The following is a 24,245-nucleotide window of genomic DNA, read 5'->3' as shown; positions in this document are numbered from 1 at the left end:
AAATTGGATATTCTCTGGGAGTCTAAAGGACTAATTTGAGCTTTCACTTGGTTTTACTTCCTCTCTTCGTATCGTGGTAGAATCCAATTTTTATTATGAGTAACACAGCCGAAAAATGATCTACGGAAACACAAAGAGGAGAAATAAAGGCGCCTGGATTGTTCCATTATTTCCAGCATCATGACTGAGAAATAGGGAGCTCGTGGTATGATTGCACTAACGCTGTTTTCTCTGCAGTCTGAATCTGAGCGCGCACACGTTAGTCCAGTTCTGACCAGAATCACATTCAAAGAGCTAATACTTCTGTGGCTCTGAGTTTGTTTTTAAAATGACTTCCACCCCATGACACCAGAACTTGTTATCAAGGCAGGAATGAGGTCCATAGAGTCAGGCGTTTGGTCTAAGGGGTGAGTCCATTGCCATCTTCCTTTCCCTACTGGATTACCTAAAGATAAAAAATATTAAAGATAATTCTTGAAATGGACAAATGAAAGGCTCGAGTCTTGCTCAGCATGAGAGGATCCTGAGCATTTTCCAGTGTGAATTAACAGTAACTATGGCTTTGTCTCCTAGCCTGGACTCTTTTCTGTATGGTCTTCACGCCCTCTTCAAAGGTGACTTTAGGATAACAGCCCGGGATGAGTGGGTCTTTGCTGACATGGACCTACTGCACAAAGTTCTCGCTCCAGCTATCAGGATGTCACTGAAGCTTCACCAGGTAAAAGTCCATTTAAAAATAAAATATTAGCCTGCAATTCTAGGGGAGGAAATGACCTTTGAAATATGTGGTCACCTTTCTATGATTTGTGAGGGAGTTTTATTACTTAGAAACTAAGCACTGAGGTCATCTAGATATCCTTGCCATGGGCCAGAGGTGATTCGCCTTCAAGAGCTGGTTTTCCAGTTGCCATTGATCCAACTCCAGTGATCCCAAGTGTGTCAGAGTAGAACTGTGCTCCATACGGTTCTCAGTGGCTAACTTTTCAGAAGTAGATCACCAGGCGTTTCTTCTGAGGTACCTCTGGGTGAACTTGAATGTCCAACCTTTCAGTTAGCAGCTGAACATATTAACTGTTTGCACCACCCAGTAACTCTTAGAAGGTGGTAATATTCCACTTAAGAGCTGCTGAGAGGTGGTGAGATTCCACAAGGAAGGAAGAGGGATTTTGACTAGAGAAAAGTACAGAAACTGTATGTAAACATCATAGGCAACCCTTGCCACAAAGCTAAGCGCTTTTCCTCAGCAGTCTCCCTAGGTTAGAGCAATGAGTGAGGAGGTGCCCCTGCATGCAGCTCAGGATTGACAAAGAAAGTAGGAGTGAGAGTAGGGATGTGGAAGTGGACTTAACTTTGGCCAGAGTTGGCCGAGCCAAGCCCTTCTGATCCTCACCGAGCCCACGGTGGACTCCATGCATTCACCAGGACCAATTCACCTGCCCTGATGAGTATGAAGACCCCGTGGTCCTCTACGAGGCCATCCAGTCCTTTGAGAGAAAAGTGGTGATCTGCCACGAGGGTGACCCAGCCTGGAGGAGCGCAGTGCTGTCCAACAGGGAGGAGCTCCTCACCCTGCGGCACGTGGTGGATGAGGGCACCGACGAGTACAAGGTCATCATGCTCCACAAAAGCTTCCTGAGCTTCAAGGTCATCAAGGTACAGCATCCACCCTGCCCAGTTTTCATGTGGCACACACCTCTCGTTTGTATTTAAGAAGCAATAGGAGCGTGGCTGGCACCTGCATGCGAGTCCCTGTGCCATCATCTCTGCTCAGAGAGACAGTCCCCAGGGGAGTGCTGGCCAGCAAGCAGAGCCAGAGCAAGGAGCCAGGCTCAGCATAGGCTACCCCGCCAGGGCCATTTCTTACTCAGTGAATCAGTGTGAAGGCAAGGACTTTGACGAGTCCTGGTAGAAGCACATTATATGAGGATCAGGACCCAGCTTATTTTGAAAGACTTAGAAAAAGTCCACACGTTGCTCTAATAGCCCATTCCTGGACCCAGGGCCTCGTGGCCCACAATTTCTTCTTTTCCTATAACTTCAAACCACTAGGCTAACACAAAATCTTTCTTTCCATCGGTTCTCAGGTTCCCCATTTGAAAGTGGCATCATCCCCATCTCCTAGGGCTGCCACTCTGGCTTGACTACGGAAAGTGCTTTAGGTCAAAGTGCTGTGGTCGCAGAGGTTCAGGCCAGAGCCCTGCCCACTCACTGCAGGGGACAGCGGACAGACTAGAAACCGTGGGCCATCTGCTTGTGTTCCCTGTTTCTTACCTGCCCTGCAGGTCAATAAAGAATGTGTCCGCGGACTCTGGGCTGGGCAGCAGCAGGAGCTCATATTCCTTCGCAACCGCAACCCAGAGCGCGGCAGCATCCAGAACAACAAGCAGGTCCTGCGGAACCTGATCAACTCCTCCTGCGACCAGCCCCTGGGCTACCCCATGTACGTTTCCCCCCTCACCACATCCCACCTCGGGACGCACAGGCAGCTGAAGGACGTCTGGGGCGGGCCTGTCAGCTTGGACAGAATTCAGACGTGGTTCCGCACCAAGTGGCTAAGGTAGGCCTTTATGTGGGTGCTGTGGCTGGCTGTGGAGGTGGGCCGGGGAGAGCTTTCATACTTCTGATTGGAAGTCACTGCTGATCATTATTTTCTCATATGATTGAACCGCTGTCCCAGGCAGACTGTTTTTTCTCAACAAGCAGTCTCAGATTATGAATCCATGGGAAATCTCATGCAATGAGCATCTATTTCCCCACCTACACAGCTGCGAATCTGGCGGGGGTCCTTCCAGAGCCGCAGGGTGAGGGATCTTTGGGAGTGAATGCTGGCCATCTGTTACAGAGAACCAGGCCTGAACTCCCTCAGCACGCAGCCCTCAGCCACCACCTCTTCTCACCTGGCTTTAGGGATAAGGCTCTGGTTAGTTGGAATGAATTCTAAGGCGTTTTGCCTGAATCTGGCTGAGTGTCTCCTCAGGCCTCAGAATCAAGGGCTCTGGTGGGAGGTTGACAGTGAAACAGATTCATTCCCGTGCAGTGTATTCATTTATAAGGTTTGGGCAACAAAAGCCTCTCTCCCCTCCCACGCCCACGTGTGCCACTCACCTGTAGAGCAGGGTCACACACTGATTTAGACAGCATTACAAATGTTTAGCAAGAATCTTTGAAGCATTTCTCCCACTGACAGAATGCGGAAGGACTGCCACGCGGGCCAGCACAGCGGTGGCAACATTGAGGACGTGGATGGAGGAGGGGCACCATCCACAGGCCACACCACAAGTGGAGAGAGCCAGGAGAGCAGTGCAGAGCCACCCAGGAAAGATGGGCACCGCGATGGGGTCCCAATGGCAGGTGGGTGCAGGGAAGGCTCGGTGCTCATAAAGACTCGTGTGGTCCTGGGACCAAGCCTCTGAGAGCCCCGACTGGGCCAGAGGATGCCTGAGATGCAGAGATTCTCAGAGATCCCCTCCAGAAAGACCTCTGTCAGGTACAGGTCTGATAACTTATCCGTCTGTCTGTTAACTTGAGTTGCTATGAGTCAGAATCGACTCTACAGCAACGGGTTTGATTTTGGTTTTTATTAGCTTGCGGGTCTCTGGGTGGGGCAAACAGTTAACACTAACACACTCAGCTGCTAGCTGAGGTTGGTGGTTCAAATCCAGCCAGAAGCACTTTGGAAGAAAGGCCTGGTGATCTACTTCTGAAAAATCAGCCATTGAAAACCCTGTGGAGCACAGTTCTACTCTGACACAGTGGGGTTGCCATGAGTCGGAATCAGCTCCATGGCAACTGGCTGGTTTTCTCTTAGCTTGGCCAGCCATTCAACCGTCTTGTCTGGCCGCCTCTCCAGGGACCAGTCCATTCCATCTGCTCCATCTCTTGCTCAGTCCAGATCCACTTGATTGTGTACCTGTGCCTCGCTCTGTGACAACTATAATGTGCATGGTAGCTTGCTCTTTCTGAGAGTTGCTCACTCCCACCCCACCTCCAAGTGTGTAGTGTGCACGAATATCCCCTGCCCCCTCTCCTGCTTTTCCAAGTCCTCACCTTCCTCCATTTGCTTGACCTTTCAGAGGACAGGAACGAGGTGAGAAGGGCGCAGGCAGATGGGAACGTAGGAGGTGGCTGGGCCAAGGTTGGGCTGTGTTTCACATTTGAAATCATGTTTAAACTAATGCCCAACTAGTAAGGCTCAACCAGATGGATGTGGATCAGCGGCCACACTATTGGTGGCGCTGAGGGAGGAGGTGAGCTGGGTTAGGAAAGGAGACCCTGAGGTTGGCAGGGACGAGCCTCTTGTGAATGTGGGAGACAGATGCTCTATCTGTTCCTGCTGGCAGGCAGGCCCTTGGTTTTGACCTTTAAAAAAACAAAAACAAAAACCCAGTGCCCTCAATTTTTTTTTTTTTTTGTATTAGAACGTGTTAATTGTATCACTTTTGAGATCAGTTCTTCCTCACCAGCCAGAAGCATTTATTAAGCACCTCTGTGTGCATTGTCCCCCTGCCACCTCTGCACCAAATGAATTAGCAGAAACAGTACCTGCCTCCTGGGAGTGCTCAGAGCAAGGCAGAGGATTTAGATGAAATAGTAAGGATTTATAGAAACATGGGCTAGATAGTTACGTAGGTAGGTAGGTGGGTGGATAGGTAAGTAGCTAGGTAAGTAGATAGACATTAGCTGCTTAGAAGGGAACAAAAGGCTCCCTCCGCCCCATCCCAGCTCAACACCCTCTGCACAGAACCCTGAGCAGAGCACCTGCCCAGCCCCTCCAGCTCTGTGGCTGGCTCTCAGGCAGGGCATTTCTCTTATTTCGTTAAATGTATTATCGCTTGAAAATGTAAGTTTCAAAATCACTTAAGTGGTTGTCCAGATGGGAAAATGCAAGGTGGTTTCTCAGTGGAGAAATGCTAAAACGTTGAGTATTTGCCAATACTGTCCAGGTGACTTACCAGCTGGCAGGGGTTGTAGGTAAGGGCCACCGCAGGAGTGCTGAGACGGAAGCCAGGCAGGCGGGCAGCTGGGAGAGCCTGTGCTAGCAACTGGCCTTGGCACAAGCTGGTGTCCTTCCTCTTCTGCAATCTGGCTGCCTCCGACAGTAACTCTTCCTGCCATCTATAGCTGGAGACATGGGGCTGGGGGCTAATGTCAGAGTAGTATCTTCTAGAGTCTAAAATTCAGTGTTTCTTAAAACTGCCATACCAAGGCCACTCTTGGCTTTCTGCTTTTTACAAGTTAGCAAGGCATGACTGTGTGTGCTATCAGCCCTCACCACCGGTCAGCCCCACCTGGACCCCAAGTGGCCCCTGGCTCTGAGACTCATCCTTCTGCTCAGGGACTTCAGAAAGACCCCAGCCCCCACAGCTTTGAAGCAAACCCACCTTGCTGTTGGTCATGCTGTCTCTGTGCCCTCACCGTTTATTTCGGTGCATCCCTGCTGTGGTAATCATAATTAATGATAAGTAGCCCGAGTACTTTGCATGTGAAAATCCCATTTATCCTCACCGTAACTCTATGAGCTAAGCACTTTCGTTGTTCACATTTTGCAGATGAGGAAACTGGCATAGAGAAGTTAAGTAACACCCAAGTCACCTGGCTAGTAAGAGACCAATCTGGGTCAAGCCCAGGCAAGATGGCCCCAGGCCCTGCACTCTCAGCACCATGCACTCCCACTCCCCGGCCCTGGGGCCTCAGCTGTCCTGACCTGGGAATGCACTAATGGGAACCACTGCTTACTGAACACCTACTACACCACACCACCTCCTCGCACTCCGTCTGTGCTGCTGGCACCATCCCTGGCTACTCGGGACTTTCCTGTCCTCTGGCAAAGGGCTCCACTTACAATTGACTCTTCTTCTGGCCCCAGGAGCAGGCAGAGCTGATACCAGTTCTTCCCCAAGCACTGTGCACAGGGCCACAGGCCAGGGCAGTGGCTCTCCCCAGCAGGTGGGGGCGGGGTGGTGTCCACAGGCCCCCTGTGCTCAGCTGGCGTGCCCAGCAGGAGGGCACCCCAGGAAAGCTGTCTTGAGACTCTGACACTCCCAGCAGAGAGTCAGACAGTTGGGAGGAAGAGGGGAGTGGAAACAGGCAGGCCACTCCCCTTCCCACTTACAACAAAGGAAAAACTTTCTTTCCTCTCTCCGGCTTCTTGTGTGGCACAGAGTCTGAAGTCTCTTCACAGCAGCCGGAGTGATTTTATTTTAACCTAAGCCAATCCATGTCATTCTTCTGTTACGGCTTTCCACCTCACTAAGAATGAGGCCTGGCCACACACTCTCAGGACTCTTGGCCTTTGCTGGCTGGATACCCCCTCGGACTGCGCTCCCCCTGCTTGGCGCTCCCTCTGGTGTTGCTTTGCCTGCTACCCCTTTGCAATCCTGCAGCCTCCTCAAGCTCAGGCTTCTCGGGGTTCTGCACTGCTGTTTCCTGGCCTCTCATTCACCCCCAACATCAGCATGGCCCAGTCGCTCATGCTTTCAGTTCTGATCAAGTCGCCTTAGCAGAGGGGTCCCTGTCCCACCTGTCTACATGGCTGTCCCCTACCACTCTGTCCTTTTCTCCAGCTTTATTACCTTCCTACCATCAGCCACCACCTGGCAAGCATCTGCTTATGATAAGACTCCTCCCTCAAGAGGAGGGACTTTGTTTTTTCATGGCCCTGCACCTAAGACAGTGCCTGGCATACAGTGGTGTTCTGTTGGGCCAGCGCCAACTTGTACAGGGCCTGGGACATGAGTACAATGGGGGACATCCCCCTCATCTTACAACGGCAGGTGACTCTCAGGCACAGGTGTGGACAACCCACTCTACATATCCATGCTTCACCCACACCTTGCATATAGCCACCCCGCGATGACTCCCTGGGTCTCTGGGAGTTTGTGGGAGCAGGCTGCATGTTCCCTGTCTCTGGATCCCTTGTCCTGTGGGGAGTGGTAGCTGAGACCCTCTGCAGTGCAAGCTGGTGCTGTGCGGGCTTAAGGGTGGCCCTGTGCTCAGTAGATGTTGGCTGGATGAATGAGTGATGGCCCCTCCTGAATGCAGAGGGCTACAGTAGCTACTCCAGGAAGGCTTTCCAGGAAGGCGAGGTAGCAGGCCCTTGGGTCACAGAATTCCTAAGTGGGACTCTGGCTACAGCAGCTTCTGTTTGGCACAGCGAGATCACAGGGACCAAGAGCTGCTGACCTTGCTCCTGAAATGCACCACCCTGCCCTTGTGTCCTGGCCCCTGCCAGAGTCCCACTGAGGCCCTGACTTTACTCCCAGAAGGTTCTCCCAACCCTGCAGGACCAGGTTTAGACAGACCTAAAGCTGGATGCTCTCGTGGTGGTGCCTTCAGCCTGACTGGGCCCTGCTAGAGAGCTATCTTGGGAGGAAGACTCTCCTCTCCTGAGAGGACCACTGTACTGTCCTCTGCAGACTGCTCCCCACCCCCAGGAAAGCCAGCTGTCCCCAGGTAGGCCAGTGAAGGAGGCAGGTGGCCCCTCTCTAGACTGGACCAGAGTCCCTGAGGAAGCCTGGGCTAAGGGCAGGCAGTGGGGCACTAGTCCCTCCCATGCTCCCAGCATGCCCATGCTGCAGGAGGTGCAGCCACACCCAGGCATCTCCCACTCACCCCACTGCTGGCAGCTGCTTCAGGGCCCCTGGGAGGGGAGCTCCTGGGTGTGTCTTCTCAGAGCTCACTGAGGGGGCTTTAAAGCCAGTGGCATGAGCATAGCCCCGCTCTGAGAGGGAACTAGACAGATAGAATGTGTCTGAGTGTTTGCTTGGACCCAGTAGTTGGGACCCCCCAGGAAAACCTCAAGACAGCAGGGAAATCTGGAGACAGTCTGGGCAACACAGGTCACCTGAGAGAAACCAGGAATGGCCCAAAATAGGTATGGGAAAGGAACAAATTGCCTATCCCACACTCAGAACAGACATCTCTTCCTCCCCTCTCCAACCTTAGGAAAAATTAAATGTCACCTTTTTCCTGCCACTGAGTGGCTAATTGCATTGGCTCTCTCCCTGTGAACAGCACGAAGACAGGACCTGTGTCTGTCACGGTCAGATCCCTCAGCAGTTAGAAATACCCTCCCCCACTCTCCACTCATAAGCAGCCCATGGGCACCCCCAGGACTTTGAGAGCTGAAGCCCAGGAAAGGGTCAACTTCCCGATGGTTGTGATGCTGTTGCGCCCTCAGCACCTGACACATGCTCACAAAACCTCTGTGGTAGGAGAGACAGCTGCACCCAGAAGCTCCCGATCCCATAAACTTGATCCAGGAGGCCATCCTTACACTGACCTTGTCCTTTGCTGATGAAGATACTGTGGGTATTAGTGAGGTTTTCCAACCCTGCATGGGGGTCTGGAACAGTGCTGTCACTCCCCTCAAGACACTGCTTCCAACACTGTGTGCAGGTGGCCCTGTGGTCCCCAGGAGAGCAGGCCCAGGCTAGGAGGCCTCACATGGGGAGAGTTCCTGGCCTGGCCATCGCTGATCAGGGGACTTGTGTTTAAGTACTTGTGCCAAGTAGTTCTTTCACAGATGGTTAGACCAATGGTGAGAACCCTGGATTTTGACAAGGGAGGAAACTTTGGATAGATAGACCCTGGGGCAGCCACCATCTGCCATTCCCAGCAGGTCAGTGTTCCCGAAGGAAACGCTCCTTAGTGCTTTGGAGATCCTTGGATTTCATTTCAGCTTCTCTAGCATTCTTCTAGCACTCCCTCCCAGTTGAATCAAAAAACTATGTTTGTAACAGCAGAGACACATAGCTCCCAGAAGGAAGCCAGGGCCCTTGCTCAAGCAGCACAGCATGTTAAAGGCCACCCTCCAGGGATGGGGAAGCTTTTCCCAACCCCTTATCTTTGCACTTGACCTTGGAACAATGGAGAAATGACCTTCATAGCTTCCCCACAGCTCACCTTCTGGTCCCCAGTAGAAGCCACGGTAGACTGTATCTGCAGAGGCTCACTATCTCAGCCCTCTAGGCCAAGGCAGTTTTTGAGCTTCCCAAGTGGTCCCAATGGCCAAGGTTAAGATCCCCTGTACAGACCTTGAACTGTCTGGGACTAACCGTTGCTAACCAGGGATTTACGGAGCTCAGGGTTTCAGTATAAGCTCAATAGGTATTGTCCTATTGTTCCTTATTCGCCAGTCAATGTGCTAGGTGCTGAGCTTGGAGAAACAGTGTGGTAGCCCTTTGCTCCAGAAGATCAGGGGCGATAAGTGGAGAGCCTAACGTAAGCACACAGTTGCAGTGCAATGCTCACTGCAATGGTAGAGAGGTAGTCATAGGGTCACAGGGCGGAGGACCTGACCCTCTGCAGAAGGGGGTGACACGGAAGGGTGTGACAGGGAAGACTGTAGCCAAGAAACAATGTCTGAGCAGTTTTGAAAGATGAATTTGAACCAAATTCTAGTATCGGGGACCTTGTTTTACTCATGGTGACTGTCGTAGTTGCTTAGTGCTGCTGTAACATAAATGCAGGGTAGGTGGCCTTAAAGAACAGAAATTGATTTTCCTACAGTTCTGGAGGCTAAAATTCCAAATCAGGTTCTCAGCTGTGTTAAATCCTTCCTTGTAGGTACTTCCAAGCCTTTCTCGGTTCCTTGGCTTATTGATGATCTTCACTTGGCATCTGTCTGCCCTGTGTGTATATATCTGTGCCAGATTTCCTGTTTTTATAACTCAAAAGTGATTAGATTTAGAACTCACCCTACTCAGTATAGGGATTAAGATTCCAGTACATATTTGGGGGGTGGAGGGGGACACAGTTTAATCCATAACAGTGACCAAGGCTCAACTCCGATAACTAGGGGCCCAACTGCTCCCTCCCTTCCATGGTCCCTACCTCAGTCTGCTCCCTCCTCTGTGGTCCCTGCCTCACTTCCTGGCCAATATGTAATCCTGCACCCTTGCCACGCTCTCAGAGGATGGGGTCCTGCCTGAATCCCTACAAACAGCCTCTTCTCCCATCATCCCCTCTGGCCCAGCCGCCAGGTGTTCTCAGTGCCAGCCTCAACTACGGTTCTGACAACCTGCAATCTTCCTGCTGGCAATCAGCTTGCTGGTCTAAAAAGCATACTTCACAGCGGAAATGGGAACATCCCCCAGCAGTGGAGGCTGGTGACCTACTTACTGAAGAGCAGTTAGGAACTCATAACTAACTAATCTGAGTTCCAACCTGGAGAGGAGGGCTGTGGTAGGGCTCCTATTGGTAGGGATATGCGCCACAACCTTTCAGACAGCAGTCAAAGGCAGAGGAATGGTGCCATGATTATGAACCAAGGAAGGATAGTTTATATGGTGTTTCAACTAAGATTCTGGGGAGGCTTTCCCTACAAATGCTCAAAATTTGATAATAAAGTAATTGGCAAAGTAAGTTAAACTGTGGAGTAAAGACCTTGAGTAGCATAAATACATTTAGCAAGATTTGCTTATGTGGTAGTACTGTTCCATTTGCAAAAGTAGAAAACAAAACACGGAAGCAACAAGAAAACTCAAGGCCGTGAAGTTGAGGCGTGTCCTCGGCTCACATGGATCATTCTCCTTTGACACACAGAAGAGTCCTTTGTCCCTTTGTTCCTGGTATTAGCTCAGAAGTTCCCCCCCCAGTATGGGTGGTCCTCAATCCAGTACCAGAATCACTGGCTAGGGAATGACTCTGGAGTAATTCTGAACAGCAGTCGTCTTTACAGTATAAATTACAAACAGATGTTTGGCCTTGCCAAGCTTTGAATAAGCTAACAAATCACTGTCCCTGTTCTTAATTTTGATTTGTCAGGGTCTCTTTTCTCCACTTCTTTTTTTTTCCTCTGGAAGAATAACATATTAAACTCATCAGGAGGGACCTTCGGAAGGTCATGGTCCACCTTGCCTTGAAGCCCCAGTGAAGGCTCTACTCAAGGCCTGACACACGCATCTCCCTGTGGGCCACATGCACCCCGCGCATAAACGCCCCATTTCTCAGCCCTCCAGCCACCACAGTGCCCAAGTTGGCACTAAGCTCACCTCGAGGCACAGAGCCATTTCAGCCACTGTGGGGAGAGGGACGGGGCTGGTGGGGGCAGAGGGACCCCTGGAGTCTCTATATTAATGTTCGTTAATAAGGAGCTATTTCTTGGAAGATAGGTCACTTTTCCAGTTGTCTTAGAAACAGATGTATGTAAGTATTCCAAAATTACTCGAATGCACAATTAATCATTTGGCCACCTGAGGTAAGGTAGAACATGACAACGTGTATAGGACAGTCCTTGTTTTATTCTTATTTTAAAATAAAACATTTTTATTTATTCAGTGCCTAATTGTAGCAGCTTCCAAAGACATGCTGATCAAGCAGGTGGTAGAACCATGACTTCACTAGCTGCTACCATCAAAATATTTTAAAATTAGATCCTAGTCCATTATTGACGCTTACGCTAAGCAACCAGACCAGACACGCCAGCACGCACACCGTCTCTTTGGAACTGCGCACCTATGAAGTTAAACACGGGCTCTGCAGGGAGATTGTGCACTGGAAGAACTTCTTTAGGTTTTCCTTCTTCCAGAGAAGTGGACAGGACCAATCCCTCGAGCCAAAAATGTCCTGTCCTGACAAGTCTCAGCCTGAGCTGGGCCAGGAAGGGCACCTGAGGGCAGGGCCACTGCAGAGGGCAGGCGGGAGCTGCATCGGGGGACAAGATCTTGGACTTGGACAAGGCACAGGCCTGTGAGGGCTTGACCCAAAACCCTGACCTTAAGGGAAACTGTTCTAGAAAACAAAGGCCACAGCATGTGGTCTGACCCTGTTGTTTCCTTTTCAAGGCAACTACAAATGATAAAAACCTGCATGCTGTCCTTCATCACGCTAGTCAGGTGAGCACAGGACCTAGTTACAAAATCGAATTTGCATAACGAGGCCAAGCTAAGCTGCTTTATCATCCCTGTTTGTTCCCGACTGAGGGCATCTCCAAGGACACAGAACTTTCAGTGCTAAAACCCAGAGGGTCCCTAGAAAACCACGGTGAATGGGTAACCGTAGCTGCTGCCGCCCACATCCACACCTCCCACCCACCCTGGGGCAAAGTGATATTTTCACCCAGGGACGGATCACCCAATAAGCAAGGTACGCACGGGCTCCCTTGTGCTTTATTTACTAATCCGTAATGCACACTTTCACCCGTTTTTCACCAAATCAAAGATGTAGTGAATTGTGCGCTGCAGATTTATAAGTAAACACAATTAAGCCCGTGCGTACCGTGCTTACTGGTTAATCCACCCGTTTCTACCACATGGCTAACGTGCCACTGTAGATACCTGCATTCTTGCCCGGTATGTAGCCACTAACTAGTCCTACAGTCTTGGTGAGCGCCTTCAGTTCCCAGCCTTATTTATATGAAGAAAGTGGCTGAGCCCTGCAGTTCTCGGTCTCAGTTCCAGTGTCCAAGGTGGTGGGCTCATCTGGTCCCTCAGGTCCACACAGAGCAGGCTGCCTGCCTGTATCACTACCCGAGGGCTCAGGCGTTGTTAGCAATCCCCTGTGGCTACAATGTGTTCTGCTTTCTTTCAAAGGCAGGAAGAAAGGCAGGAGCCAGTCTGTCCAGGCACATGAGGCTTTGAGCCAAAGACCGCCCATCTTGAGTTTGTCGGGCCCCATCCTGGACAGCCACCAGCCCTTCATCCAGAAGTCCACATCAGTCCATGAGTTGGCCCCAAGGCTATCCAGTAGCCAGCTTTCCTTACATAACTCGGCTGTGTCCCTGCACTCTCAGCCGCCACCCGCAACCACCACAGGCCACCTGAGCGTCCGTGAGAGGGCCGAGGCACTGATCAGATCCAGCTTGGGCTCATCCACCAGCTCCACCCTGAGCTTCCTCTTCGGCAAGAGGAGCTTCTCCAGTGCCCTTGTTATTTCTGGACTTTCTGCTGCAGAGGGTGGCAATACCAGTGATAGCCAGTCATCCAGCAGTGTCAACATCGTGATGGGTCCCTCGGCCAGAGCCTCAGGTCAGGCCACACGGGTAAGGAGACACGACGTTAGCAGGCCGGAGCGTGACCAGGCTAGTAATATGGGGGCCCAGCCCACGCATCTCTAACAGGTGACACCTGCCTGCAGACTTGCATCACCTTCCTTATAGGGCTCCCAGAGTGAGAAACCGCCAGGTCATTAGACACAAAACAGCTGGGCAGTGCTCTGACCCAGGCAGGCTATAGAGTGCCCGTCCTGTAAATAACAACACCAGGCACTGTTGGAGGTTGCCCACTGCGGGAGTTGGGCAGAATTGTCATCAGTAGCATTGAACCTGGGGATGGAAAGGGGGGTGCCCTCCACTCACGCATGCAATGGAAGCACGTTTTAGTTCATTCTCTTCTAGCATTCTGGCCTAAGGGAGAAGAGAGGAAACATGTCCACACTGGAGGTAGGTTAGCATTGCTTCCTCTCCATCCGGTTTAATTCAACAGCTGGTGAGGTGCCTACTACTTTCAGGTATTTCAACACTAGAAAAAGAGAGTTTTAAGGGCTTCATGTGAATAAACTGTTACTTATCCAAGACCCCAGGCTAGCTGATATCACATGAGTACTAAATATACATGTATGCATGCATACACACACACCCCCACACCCCCCCACATATATATACACATACACACACATAGAGATGGAGAACCAGGGGTTGTATTGTATAACATGGTAAAGAGGTAGGAGGTAGCATCAGGGCAAAAACAGCCCTCAGATGTGGTGATTCCCCATGCTCCTCTTCGATGTTACCACATTTTTTGGCCCAAGGTTTGTGCTCTTCACCAAGCATGAGAGTAACACTCTGCTTGCTCCCAGTCCTCAGTGCAGTTACTGGGAGGTAGAGACTGGTGGCTACCCTGGGCCTTCTGGTCTGTCACTGTTCTCTCCTTCCATGGGTGATGCTCTTTAGGTAGAAGTGCCTTCCTCCCCTGTGGACGCAAAACAGCTACTGCCTTCAGCCACCCGGACACCAAACTGTGACATATTAGTCTAAAAAGACAATGGGGTTCAGCACCGGGGGTCAACTGGCAGGGTCATGGCTTCCTGGAGCTCACAGGCTACCTGCCAAGAGGAAGGGAGCTGGTTTCTTCAAAAGATTTAATTAAGTTTAGTTAGATAAGATTCCTTGAGTGGTGCAAATGTTTAACACACTCAGCTGCTAACCAAAAGGTTGGAGGTTCAAGTCCATTCAGAGGTACCTTGGAAGAAAGGCCTGGTAACCAAATTCCAAAAAGCAGCCACTGAAAACTCTCAGGACCATAGTCCTACTCTGACAGACATGAGGTCACCATGAGTCAGAGTTGACTTGATGGCAACTGGTAGTTAGAAAACCAGGCCGATAAACTTCCCTCCCTTTTTCTCATTTCCTCAATAAAAATGTACGAAGTATCGCACCATTCCCTACCTCCAGTCCCTGGTGGCATAGTGGTTAAGAGCTATAGCCGCTAACCAAAAGATCGGCAGCAGTTCAAATCCACCAGCCGCTCCTTGGAAACCCTATGGGGTAGTTCTACTCTGTCCTATAGGGTCGCTAAGAGTCAGAATCGACTTGATGGCAATAGGGTTTTTTGGGTAGCCTGTGTTTAAGTCACGGTCTTAAAGGAGTGTGTGGCTCTGGGACCCATCCCCTTCCTTCTCTCCAACAAGGATGATTAAGTCCATGAGACTATGTGTGTCCAGAATAAAAAGGTCTCTATGCTCCTGTTCTGGGCCAAACCTCAGGAACCCAGCATCCACGGCAGGGCTAAGTGTGTATGAAGTGGCACCAACATGACACAGGCCATCCAGGCACACAATGACCTTTTTGCCAAAGTCCATCCCTTTCTAACATACCTAGACTGTCTGTGAAAAGGACCCCCTTCATAGGCCCTGTGGTAGATTGTGGCTTCTGTCCTTTCCTCAAAGGCTAAGCCCCGGCCTCTGTAGTTTGACCTGGCCTTAGAACCTGACCTCAGGTGCGCTGGGCATATGGGTGCTTTAGCTATTCTGGGCAGCTGGGGGTCCTGACTAGGAGAAACTGGCAATGACATGTACTGAGCTGTCTGCTACTTCTCTCTTCTCTTTGGAAGCACTTCTCAGAGCCGTGTGAACCCACTGATGCCATGGAGCAGGGCCAGCTCTGCGATCGCAGTCTAGCTGAGGCTTTGGCAGAGAACCTCAGGGTGATGTGCCGAAGAGCGAGCCAGGAGGACATGGGGCTGGACGATACAGCATCCCAGCAAAGTGCTTCAGACGAGCAGTAACGGGCATCCATTAGGAATGGGCCACACCTGCAGGAACTGCGGGTCCTCCATGGCGCCCCTCAAACTGAAAAGAGCAAGTGTTGTAATCCGTGTGAGAGCTGTTCTAGAAAACAGACTAATTTTAATCTCAGGTTCCTGAAAACTTCTCATGTGATGAAAGAAGGATCACGTTCAGAATTTGAAATTTCAAATGAAAGCCATTTACTATCTTAAAATCAACTAGAGCACATAACTGACTCTTTCCTGCCCTGATGAAAATAAGACAACTGCATGTTAAATAGCTGGCATTTTATACGTGTTACTGTGAAAAGGAAATGAGCAGCAGCCTTTATTGTACCATCAGCTGGTAAAACGCACTAAGGTGAACCTAAATGCATTTCTAGGTAAACCTCGTTTCTTTATGATTATGCAGGCGTTAGGTCAGCACACAATAGTGACTACATGACACGTTCTAGCGCATGCAGCCATGTCTGAAGTATTCTGTGAAGAGCCAGGGTACAGATGACACACACTTAGACTCTACCTGTCAGCGCATGGAAAGCCCTCTCAGACCCCAGTGCTCGTGGAGTGCTATCCGGAGATCTCCTCCGGAAGACCAAGCCATGCACACCCAGCATTCCTGCGGGCTTCTCAGAACGCATGCTTGTTTTCCAAGCCCAGCAGTCCTCACCATGTCACCTGACATTTGCACACACCTTTGTTTTTGGAATTAAAATGTTTATACTTAACCGATGCACTGAAACTGTTGTCATTTCTACCAGGTTATCCTTTATAGTATGAAATTTGGACAAATTGAGACATATTTTCCATCTTTTAAAAAATTTATTTATTGTGCTTTAGGAGAAAGTTTACAGCACAATTTGTCATATAAAAATTTATGCACATAGTTGTGACCCTAGTTACAATCCCCACAATGTAACAGCACACTTCCCCTTTCCACCCCAGTGTTCCCGTGTCCATTCAACCAGCTCCTATCCCTTTCTGCCTTCCAGACAGAAGCTGCCCATTTAGTCTCGAGTATCTACTTGAACCAAGAAGCACACTCTACAGAAGTATTATTTTATGTTTCATAGTCCAGTCTGATCTTTGTCTGAAAAGTTGGCTTTGGGAATGGTTTCAGCTCTGGGTTAACAGAGAGTCCAGGGGCCATGTCTTTGGGGGTTCCTCTAGTCTCAGTCAGACCATTAAGTCTGGTCTTTTATGTGAATTTGAGTTCTACACCACACTTTTCTCCTGCTCTGTCAGGCACTCTCTGTTGTGTTCCCTGTCAGGGCAGACATTGGTGGTAGCTGGGCACCATCTATTTCTTCTGGTCTCAGGCTGATGGAGTCTCTCTAGTATATGTGGCCCTTTTGTCTCGTGGGCTAATATTTTCCTTGTGTCTTTGGTGTTCTTCATTCTCCTCTGCTCCAGGTGTGTTGGGACCAATTGATATGTCTTAGATGGTCACTCCAAAGTTTTTAAGACCGTAGACACCACTCACCAAAGTGGGATGCAGAACATTTTCTTAATAAACTTTGTTATGCCAACTGACCTACACATCCCCTGAAACCATGGTCCCCAGACCCCCGCCCCTGCTACTCTGTCCCTTGAATATCTTTTCCATCTTAAGGCTCCCACTGGGTAGAGCAGAAACCTGGATACTTGCTCAAATAACGGAGGGGAAGGGGTCCTGAAACACAGTCCAAGAAGAGTACGGCCATGGACTTGTTGAACTCTCTCTTTTGCAAAGACAACAGAACCACTCAGTTCAGAAAAAGATCACACAAATTTCTTCAAAGTATCTAGGATTTGGAAATTTGGAGAGAAATAAAATGAGAAGGGTATTGCAGTGGCATCATTAGAGGGGTGCAGGGGTGTGGCCCACACCAGGTGACACTGTCAGAGGGGATGACACCAAAATGATGTCTATAAAATTTTTGTGCAGTATCTTGGCAGAAATTTATTATTTTTTATAAGAATATCCCTGTGGTTAGTTATAACAAAAACATTTTTCATAAACCCAGCTTACATGTATCAGTATACCTACAAGGCTAAAACTCTGTATGTTCATTTACTTCTGAACTTTCTAATACACTCTGCTCAGAGCTGTCATTATTACCCAATTACAGTGGCGCTTCGGATCACACGGTTCTGTCTGCACGTGCCACAAGCATGTACTGCTGTTTTTGTTGCTGCCAGTGTTTTTACAGTCACTGATTTTGTCAAATTTTCTGTCATTTTAGCCACAATATTGTGGTCATTAGTATTTGTGAACCTCTACCAATAACTTTTTGAGAATGAAATAGTAATTAAAGGAAAAGAAGGGGTGATATATGGGAATTACAAGTAACATTAGTATAAAAAACATCACCAAGGCTTCTGTATGGTCTGATACAAGGGGAGGTCCATGGGGGGGGGCGACACCATGAGTTACCACACTGGGTGACACCTATCCTAGTGACATTACTAGAGTATTGTAGAGAATCTCTTACCCCTTGGAAACAGATGGCCATGATTTTGGGGGAGAAGAATTAGCTATTAATAGCAATAGGTGGCCTCTATAACCAGAGCCAGAGTGTCATTATTTTCAAATGAGCAATCCCTAGAGATGCAAACTTGGTTATTTCTGATCCATGTGCAGGTGTTTGTGCAATGAAAGGAGCCCTGGCGACACAATGGTTAACAGCTCGGCCGCTAACCAGAGCGTTGTCAGTTTGAATTCACCCCCTGCTCATTGGAAACCCTACGGGGCAATTCTACTCTGTCCTGTAGGGTCACTGAGTCAGGGTCAATTCAGCAGCAACAGATTTAGTTTTTCTGGTGTAATGAAAAGGTGGTGTAACATTGGCACAGTTCTCTAAGTTGGCCAAGACAAAATTAACTGGCCGCTCTGAAATCCTCCCTGGCAACTGTACACCAAAGCCCTGAGAACTAAGCGTCGGTCTGTAAGCTGCTGAGTACAGCCTCCTCATAAAGCGTGTCTGCTTAAATGCAGTAAGAAAAATAAAGACCAGTGCCTGGCACCAAGTCTGCAGCACAGCAAATCACTCCCCTGGGTATCCAGAATCAAGGACACAGGAGCTGCTGTGTTGCACAGAAAGCAAAACTCTGCTGAAGAAGCTGGGAGCCCAGTTCTGTAGAAGGAGAAGTCAATAGCACCTCAGGTGCTCCTGTATCTGGTTCCACTAGAGAGATGCCTGAGCTGCTTCTTCAACTGCTCAATCTGTTTATTCCTCAACCTTGTTCTTGGTGAAGTCTTTTGGGGGCGGTGGGTGGAGGGAGGAGAAAATGTATACAATTTCTCAACAACAACAAGACCAAATTCCTCCGCTATGATGGCAACTCTGTTTTCTTAGCATTACCTAGGAAGAGTCAGGCCATCCTGCATCTGCCTACTGAAAACGTGCATGTGTGCACACACTTACATCTACAGGTGTACATACCTGCAAGAGGGAACAGCTCGGTACAAGTCACTCCAGGGTTCTCTGTGACTGCTTGGCCAGCAGCACCAATGAAGCCACAGCTTTTATATGACCGTTAGGAATTTGTGAGCTTCTTTACCTGGTCCTCAGCCAGTCAGCTTTTATCGGAGAGTATTCCTTGCAAAATATTGTATGATTAGCCCCATTTAAAGGAGGCATTCCTGAGTTGACACTTCTAGACAAAGTTATGCAAATGTTCTGCCAGCATACAGAGTTAATGTCTGCATTTGGGCACTGAACAAGATTGTTTCTCCTCTAAAGATAATATAAAAACCATAGCACTTGGTTTTCTATAAACCGTGTAGCTAATTTGACATTACTGATTCTAAACTCTGCACGCTGCATTGAAACCATCTGTATCTGGCAAGCAGTTGTCAAAAATCATTAGCTGCTCAAACTTCTTTGTCCATAAAACGTGCATTAACAATGCCTATTTATGCCTCTCAAGCCACCTCCGCCTCTTTCGACTATTTTGTCCCAAATCATCATGCTGAAGGGACACTAGCATCTGCCATTAACACACACATGCACAATTCTTCCAGACATAAACTTCTATGCACGCTGAGGCAGAGAGAATAGAAAGAAGGCTCAAGGCCTACTGCATTTTTTTTTTCCTGGGCTACCATTGCCACCCCCTTTAATTGTTGAGGGGCTGGGAAAGAGTGAGGGAATCTGTAGCTTCACTAGGAGCCTCTTCTTGTCAGCCATTTTGGTGAAATGAGTTCCTTTATGTAGTTTTTTACCCTGGTTCTTTGGACAGCTTGCTAGATTTTTTTCCCCTAAGCCTGAGGAGTTACCTTTGCCCTAGTTTTCTACCCCAGAGGGTTTGTTACTTTTGTCCAGGTTGATTGGCATTTCCTGGGTAAGCTGTAAATACCTTGTGGTTTCATACTTTTTGTCTGATCTGGGCTGCAGTCTACCCTGTGATTGGTATGCACCTTGCTGGGATTGGTCAATAGGCTATGCAAATGAAGTGTCTATAACCTTCTATCCAAGGGAAGTGTCTGTGGCCTACCAAAAGGGGATTGGTCAGTTCATGGCCCTAGTGGAGGGCCATGCCTAGAAATTGACGAGGAGTTTGTGTATATATACAGCCAACCCCACAGAGGCTTTTGAAATGGTAAGAATCAGGAAGGAAACAGAATGAACAAAGAAGAGAGAAGAAGCAGAGAAGGAGAGAGAGGAGACAAGGAACCTCCTTAAAGAGCTGTAACGTGGGTCTAGGTGAAGACAGTGAGAGGCCCAGACAGCACCCAGCAGCAGAATACAGGGAAACAGATGGCAGGGCTAAGGGGAGCCTCAGGGGGCCAAGAGGAGCTGAGAGAGCTGTCCTGCGCTGAAGGGAGATTTTGTCTACATGCCTCCTGATCCTGATTCCGGGTTGTGCCCTGCTACTTCCTTAATGAACCATTTAACTATAAGTATGGTCTGAGTTCCATGTGGCCATTGCAACAGATTATCGAACCCAAGAGAGAAGTAGAGAGTGCCCTGGGGAGGACGGCTGGTGTCAGAGCTGGTAACAAAACGGGAGGAGGCGCTATGTTTGACCTCCACCTCATGGAAATCAGCACTGGGCTGATGATGACGGTTCTCTTCTCTCTCCCTGAAGTTAGACAGGTTCAGACCCTATTATTTCTACTACTATCCCCACATTCCACAGCCATGTAGTCAGAGAGACTGTATTCTATCAGTTTAAAAAGCTTCTCCAGCTTCCCACATGTACTGACTCTTATCCAGAAGTAACAGGAAAGAAAAACAATTTTTAAAATACTGTGTAAGTGGTCAGTGGCTGGCAGCAATATCATCTGCTAAGGAAGGGGATGGGGCAGAAGAAAGAACGCTCTAGTGAACACATTCTCCAAATCAGTTCTGCTGTCCCATCCAACCATATTGTTCTGCCTGAAATTCTTCATACCAGCAACTCCCATTTCAATGTTGTGCTTTTCGAAATGAGTTACTCCTTGACATCTGGACTCATCTAGCTGTCTGTTAGATACCTTCATCTGTTTGAAGGGTGCGCATTTCAAAAGTAGGCATATAGAGAATTCCTGTTGTCTGCCTGCCCCTGCCACCCACCCCGCCTCACCTCAGAGCTAGCACCCACACCCACACGTGCCCCGCCTGCCTTCCTCCAGCCATGGCTGTGCTCAGGAAGCGAGTGAACCCACAGTATCTTCTCCTGATCCCCCAACGCGACCTTCTTCCTATAAGTCTCAGCTGAATACTCCTTCTAAGGGCTGTGCACATTGGCCCTACATTAGTTATTTGTGACTTCATCTCATTCTCCATTACATTTCATTTCTTGAGATACAGGGATTGTGTCTGACATCTTCATACATGCTCTGTGATCATTCTGGCTGACAAAGTAACTCAACGATCATTTAAGGACCCTGCACAAAGCAGACACTAAATATTCTTTGGATTTATACTGGCCATAGTTTATCATAGCTAAATAGCAACTCTGAGTTCTGGGAGCACATGATAGGCTCAGAGTAACAGGAAATGACAGAAAGCTCAAGCAAGGCCACAGTGGGGCACAGTGGAAAGAACACAGGTAGATCTGGGTCCAAACCGTGTCTCAGCCACTGCCAGTGCTATGATCTTGATCTAAATTTACCAATAAAGGAGAAAGCATACATGAAGCTGTGGTACCCCACAATGTTAGGGGTCACTCCTGACATTTTTACAAAGAGAATACTTTGTAGGAGGCAGCTGCATCCTTACCCCTTCAAAAGCACACCTGGCTTTTTTGAAGTAATCCCATCAGCTTTCTTTCCAATTTAATACAAAATTAAAGTCTACTAAACAGTCACCAAACGGACCAGAAGTTGGCACGTTCAGTCATATGGCAGATGTGTAAGAAGCCTTATAAATACATGGCGCCTTACAGAGGTGGAGAGTAAAGGTCCCTCCCTGAGAGGTCCCCTCAGCTGGGGCTGATAGCTCCACTAGGCCCAAGGCCGGCTGTCCTTTGTGTCTGTACAAATGCCCTCAGCCTGCCTCCCTCCCTCTCTAGTTCTCTGGAGGCTAAGAAAGGCTTACCCAAAGGTTGAACAGCAGGAAAGCAGGTCTATGGGTGGGGCAGGACCCCAGCTTCCTGATCGGGATGGTGCCCCACTTTGTGAGAAGCCTCTAGCCACCGTGCCATGCTAATGTGTATCTCTATGCACTCAGCCCTCCTCCCGTCCCCAGAGACAGGGGCTGGGAGTCACCTCAACACTGTCAAACACCAGGGAGCTTGGCATTGGTCTCCCTGAACAAATGCAGCCATGGCAGCAGTAGTGGGAAGGAGGAGCCCTTTCCTCATACTGGGCAAGTAACCTTTTTAAAGGATTAATTCATAATCTTTAAGCCTTTCTGTTGTGATCCCTCAAAGGGCTGGCAAATCCAGAGCCAGCTTCAGAAAGTTACTTTGGAAAGACGCACTGAGGAAAGAGACTGAATCAAATGTCAGAGCCTGTCGCAGCTGCAAATCACTTACTTGGTTTAGAGAAGTGAGTACTTTCTGTGTCCACTGTGTCCCAGTGCCCTGCTCATGGGATAGCTTGTCCATACGTGCTTACTGGCTGAACGCCTGTGTCCATGGCTGCAGACAGGGAGACATACCCTGGCATGAACAGCAGTGGGGTTTGCTGCTAGCTCCAGTTGCTAAAAAATCTTAAAATAGTCATATATCATGACCAAAAATGACCTAAATAAAACACTCAACTGTTTCTCACTATAGTATTTAGTTTCTTGGTGCTGCTATAACAGAAATGTCCCAAGTGGGTGGCTTTAATCAATCTATTTTCTCACGGTTTAAACCAAAAAAAAAAAAAAAAGATCCAAACCCATTGCTGCCAAGTGATTCTGACTCATAGCAACCCTACAGGACAGAATAGAACTGCCCGATAGGGCATCCAAGGAGCAGCTTGCGGATTTGAGCTGCTGACTTTCTGGTTAGTAGCTGTAGCTCTTAACCACTCACAGTTCAGGAGGATAGAAGTCCAAATTCAGGGCACTGGCCCTAGGGGAAGGCTCGCTGTCGGCTCTGGGGAAAGGTCCTTGTTTCTTTTCAGCTTTTATTCTTCCATTCCTTAGCGATCTTCAGGTGGCTTGTATCTTCCTCTCTGCCTCATCTGCTCTTGTTCTCTCTCAAAGATGATTGGCTTAAGACACACTCTACACTGATATGGTATCATTAACATAACAAAGAAAGTCCTGTTCCCAAAGGGAATTACATCCACAGGTATGGGGGTTAGGCTTTACAGCACGTACTTTTGGGGTACACAATTCAATCCATACCGAGTACCACCAGTAACTTGGAGGGAAGTTTTTAGACTTTGAGTTCATATTAGGAATCAAGACAAACAAGTTATGCTCAGTCTTTTCTACTTTCACTAAAGTGCCAATGCTGTGGGTTGAATTTTAAGTTTTTATAACATTATTCTTACTGGACCCAGTCCATTGCACTGTTGAGTTCTTAACGGAATTGCGCAGAGTGGTGGTGCTCATTTCCATCTGTGCTGTGGTACTGCCATGCTTTGAGGACAGCCCGGCCCCTATATTCTGGATGGTGAACAGGCACACACAAGTCCAAGAACTGTGCCTAAGTTAATGCAGCCCAAGCGGACTCTGATCTGAACCCACGTGGGCCGAGCTCTGACCAGTACCTGCTGAATACCAAAGGACAGGAACGCTCTTAGAAACCACTCATCCCTTCTGCACAAGGACTCAGGTGGCTGTAGCCATCAGACTGATCATGATATTTATTAAGCAATAAACAAATAAACAACAAGAAACTGGGATGGTTTTCTTTTGGAATAATAATTTTTAAAAATCAAATAACTGTTACCACTTTAAATGGCATAAAACTAAAGCTGCACCTGGAAAGGAATTTAATTTTCATGACATGCAAAATTGATTAAGTAGTGAACTCCTTTTTCCCCTTCCTCTGAACACATTATAAACTTCAGTGGGGGCAAATTCCAACTAATAGTCTCAAAACCATTTCTCATTTCATAATTAACCAAAATCATGCACACGACTGCAAGAGGAAATAAACAGAAATCTTTAAGCATAAATAAACCATAATGGATTGTTAATCTTGTACAGTCAATCCAGCATTAAGGCTAATTCGATCTCTGAAACATTTTATGGAAACCAGCTGTCAAGCTTTCCTTGGAAAAACCCATGAGGTTTTAAGACCTTGGTGACCGTAAACCTGAGGCATCATACCTTGACAGGCAAAGTGCCTGTCAGGCCCCACGTGAACTGGGAACACTCTTCACACGTGGGAAAGCAGCAACGCAAATCGTCTTCACTTCCTGCTGCTCTGCACACACGTCACGATATCTTGCAAAAGGCTGCTTCTGTTTTCCTTGGTAACCTGTATGGAGAAGCAAGAGGGTGGTTTCAGGCTTCCCTTCCTTTCCTTCAGCCCTCTGACAGGTTATACTCTAACAGAAAAGCCCTGCAGGTTGGGAGAGGGTGAGGTGTGCTTTATGACCTAGGGAGAAAATACCTCTTCACAAGTACCCTGAAAGCATGGGAGGTGTCCTCGAATCCCACCCTCAGT

The 24,245-nt window shown here is 48.6% G+C and overlaps 2 protein-coding genes across 3 annotated transcripts in view; one reads left to right on the top strand and one right to left on the bottom strand.

Annotated features, from left to right (window-relative positions):
* The window catches only part of PCNX2 (pecanex 2), a 360,142-nt gene extending 344,393 nt beyond the window's left edge, over window positions 1-15,749 (top strand). The window contains exons 29-34 of the mRNA XM_064276483.1: window positions 574-718; window positions 1,423-1,653; window positions 2,283-2,557; window positions 3,188-3,351; window positions 12,534-12,982; window positions 15,051-15,749. Of these exons, the coding sequence (XP_064132553.1) occupies window positions 574-718; window positions 1,423-1,653; window positions 2,283-2,557; window positions 3,188-3,351; window positions 12,534-12,982; window positions 15,051-15,224 (1,438 nt within the window). The 3' untranslated portion in view covers window positions 15,225-15,749. The remainder of the gene's footprint in view (window positions 1-573; window positions 719-1,422; window positions 1,654-2,282; window positions 2,558-3,187; window positions 3,352-12,533; window positions 12,983-15,050) is intronic.
* Window positions 12,233-24,245, bottom strand: part of NTPCR (nucleoside-triphosphatase, cancer-related) — a 46,891-nt gene continuing 34,878 nt past the window's right edge. Inside the window, exon 4 of one of the 2 annotated variants that reach the window (XM_023549291.2) lies at window positions 12,233-24,056. In XM_023549291.2, coding sequence (XP_023405059.1) covers window positions 23,988-24,056 — 69 coding nt within the window. In that variant the 3' untranslated portion in view covers window positions 12,233-23,987. The remainder of the gene's footprint in view (window positions 24,057-24,245) is intronic. The other variant, XM_003410897.4, reaches the window with a different exon arrangement.

Source organism: Loxodonta africana, chromosome 25 (assembly GCF_030014295.1).
Source record: "Loxodonta africana isolate mLoxAfr1 chromosome 25, mLoxAfr1.hap2, whole genome shotgun sequence".
NCBI classification, from domain to species: domain Eukaryota; kingdom Metazoa; phylum Chordata; class Mammalia; order Proboscidea; family Elephantidae; genus Loxodonta; species Loxodonta africana.
This window is presented reverse-complemented; position numbering and strand designations above follow the sequence as displayed.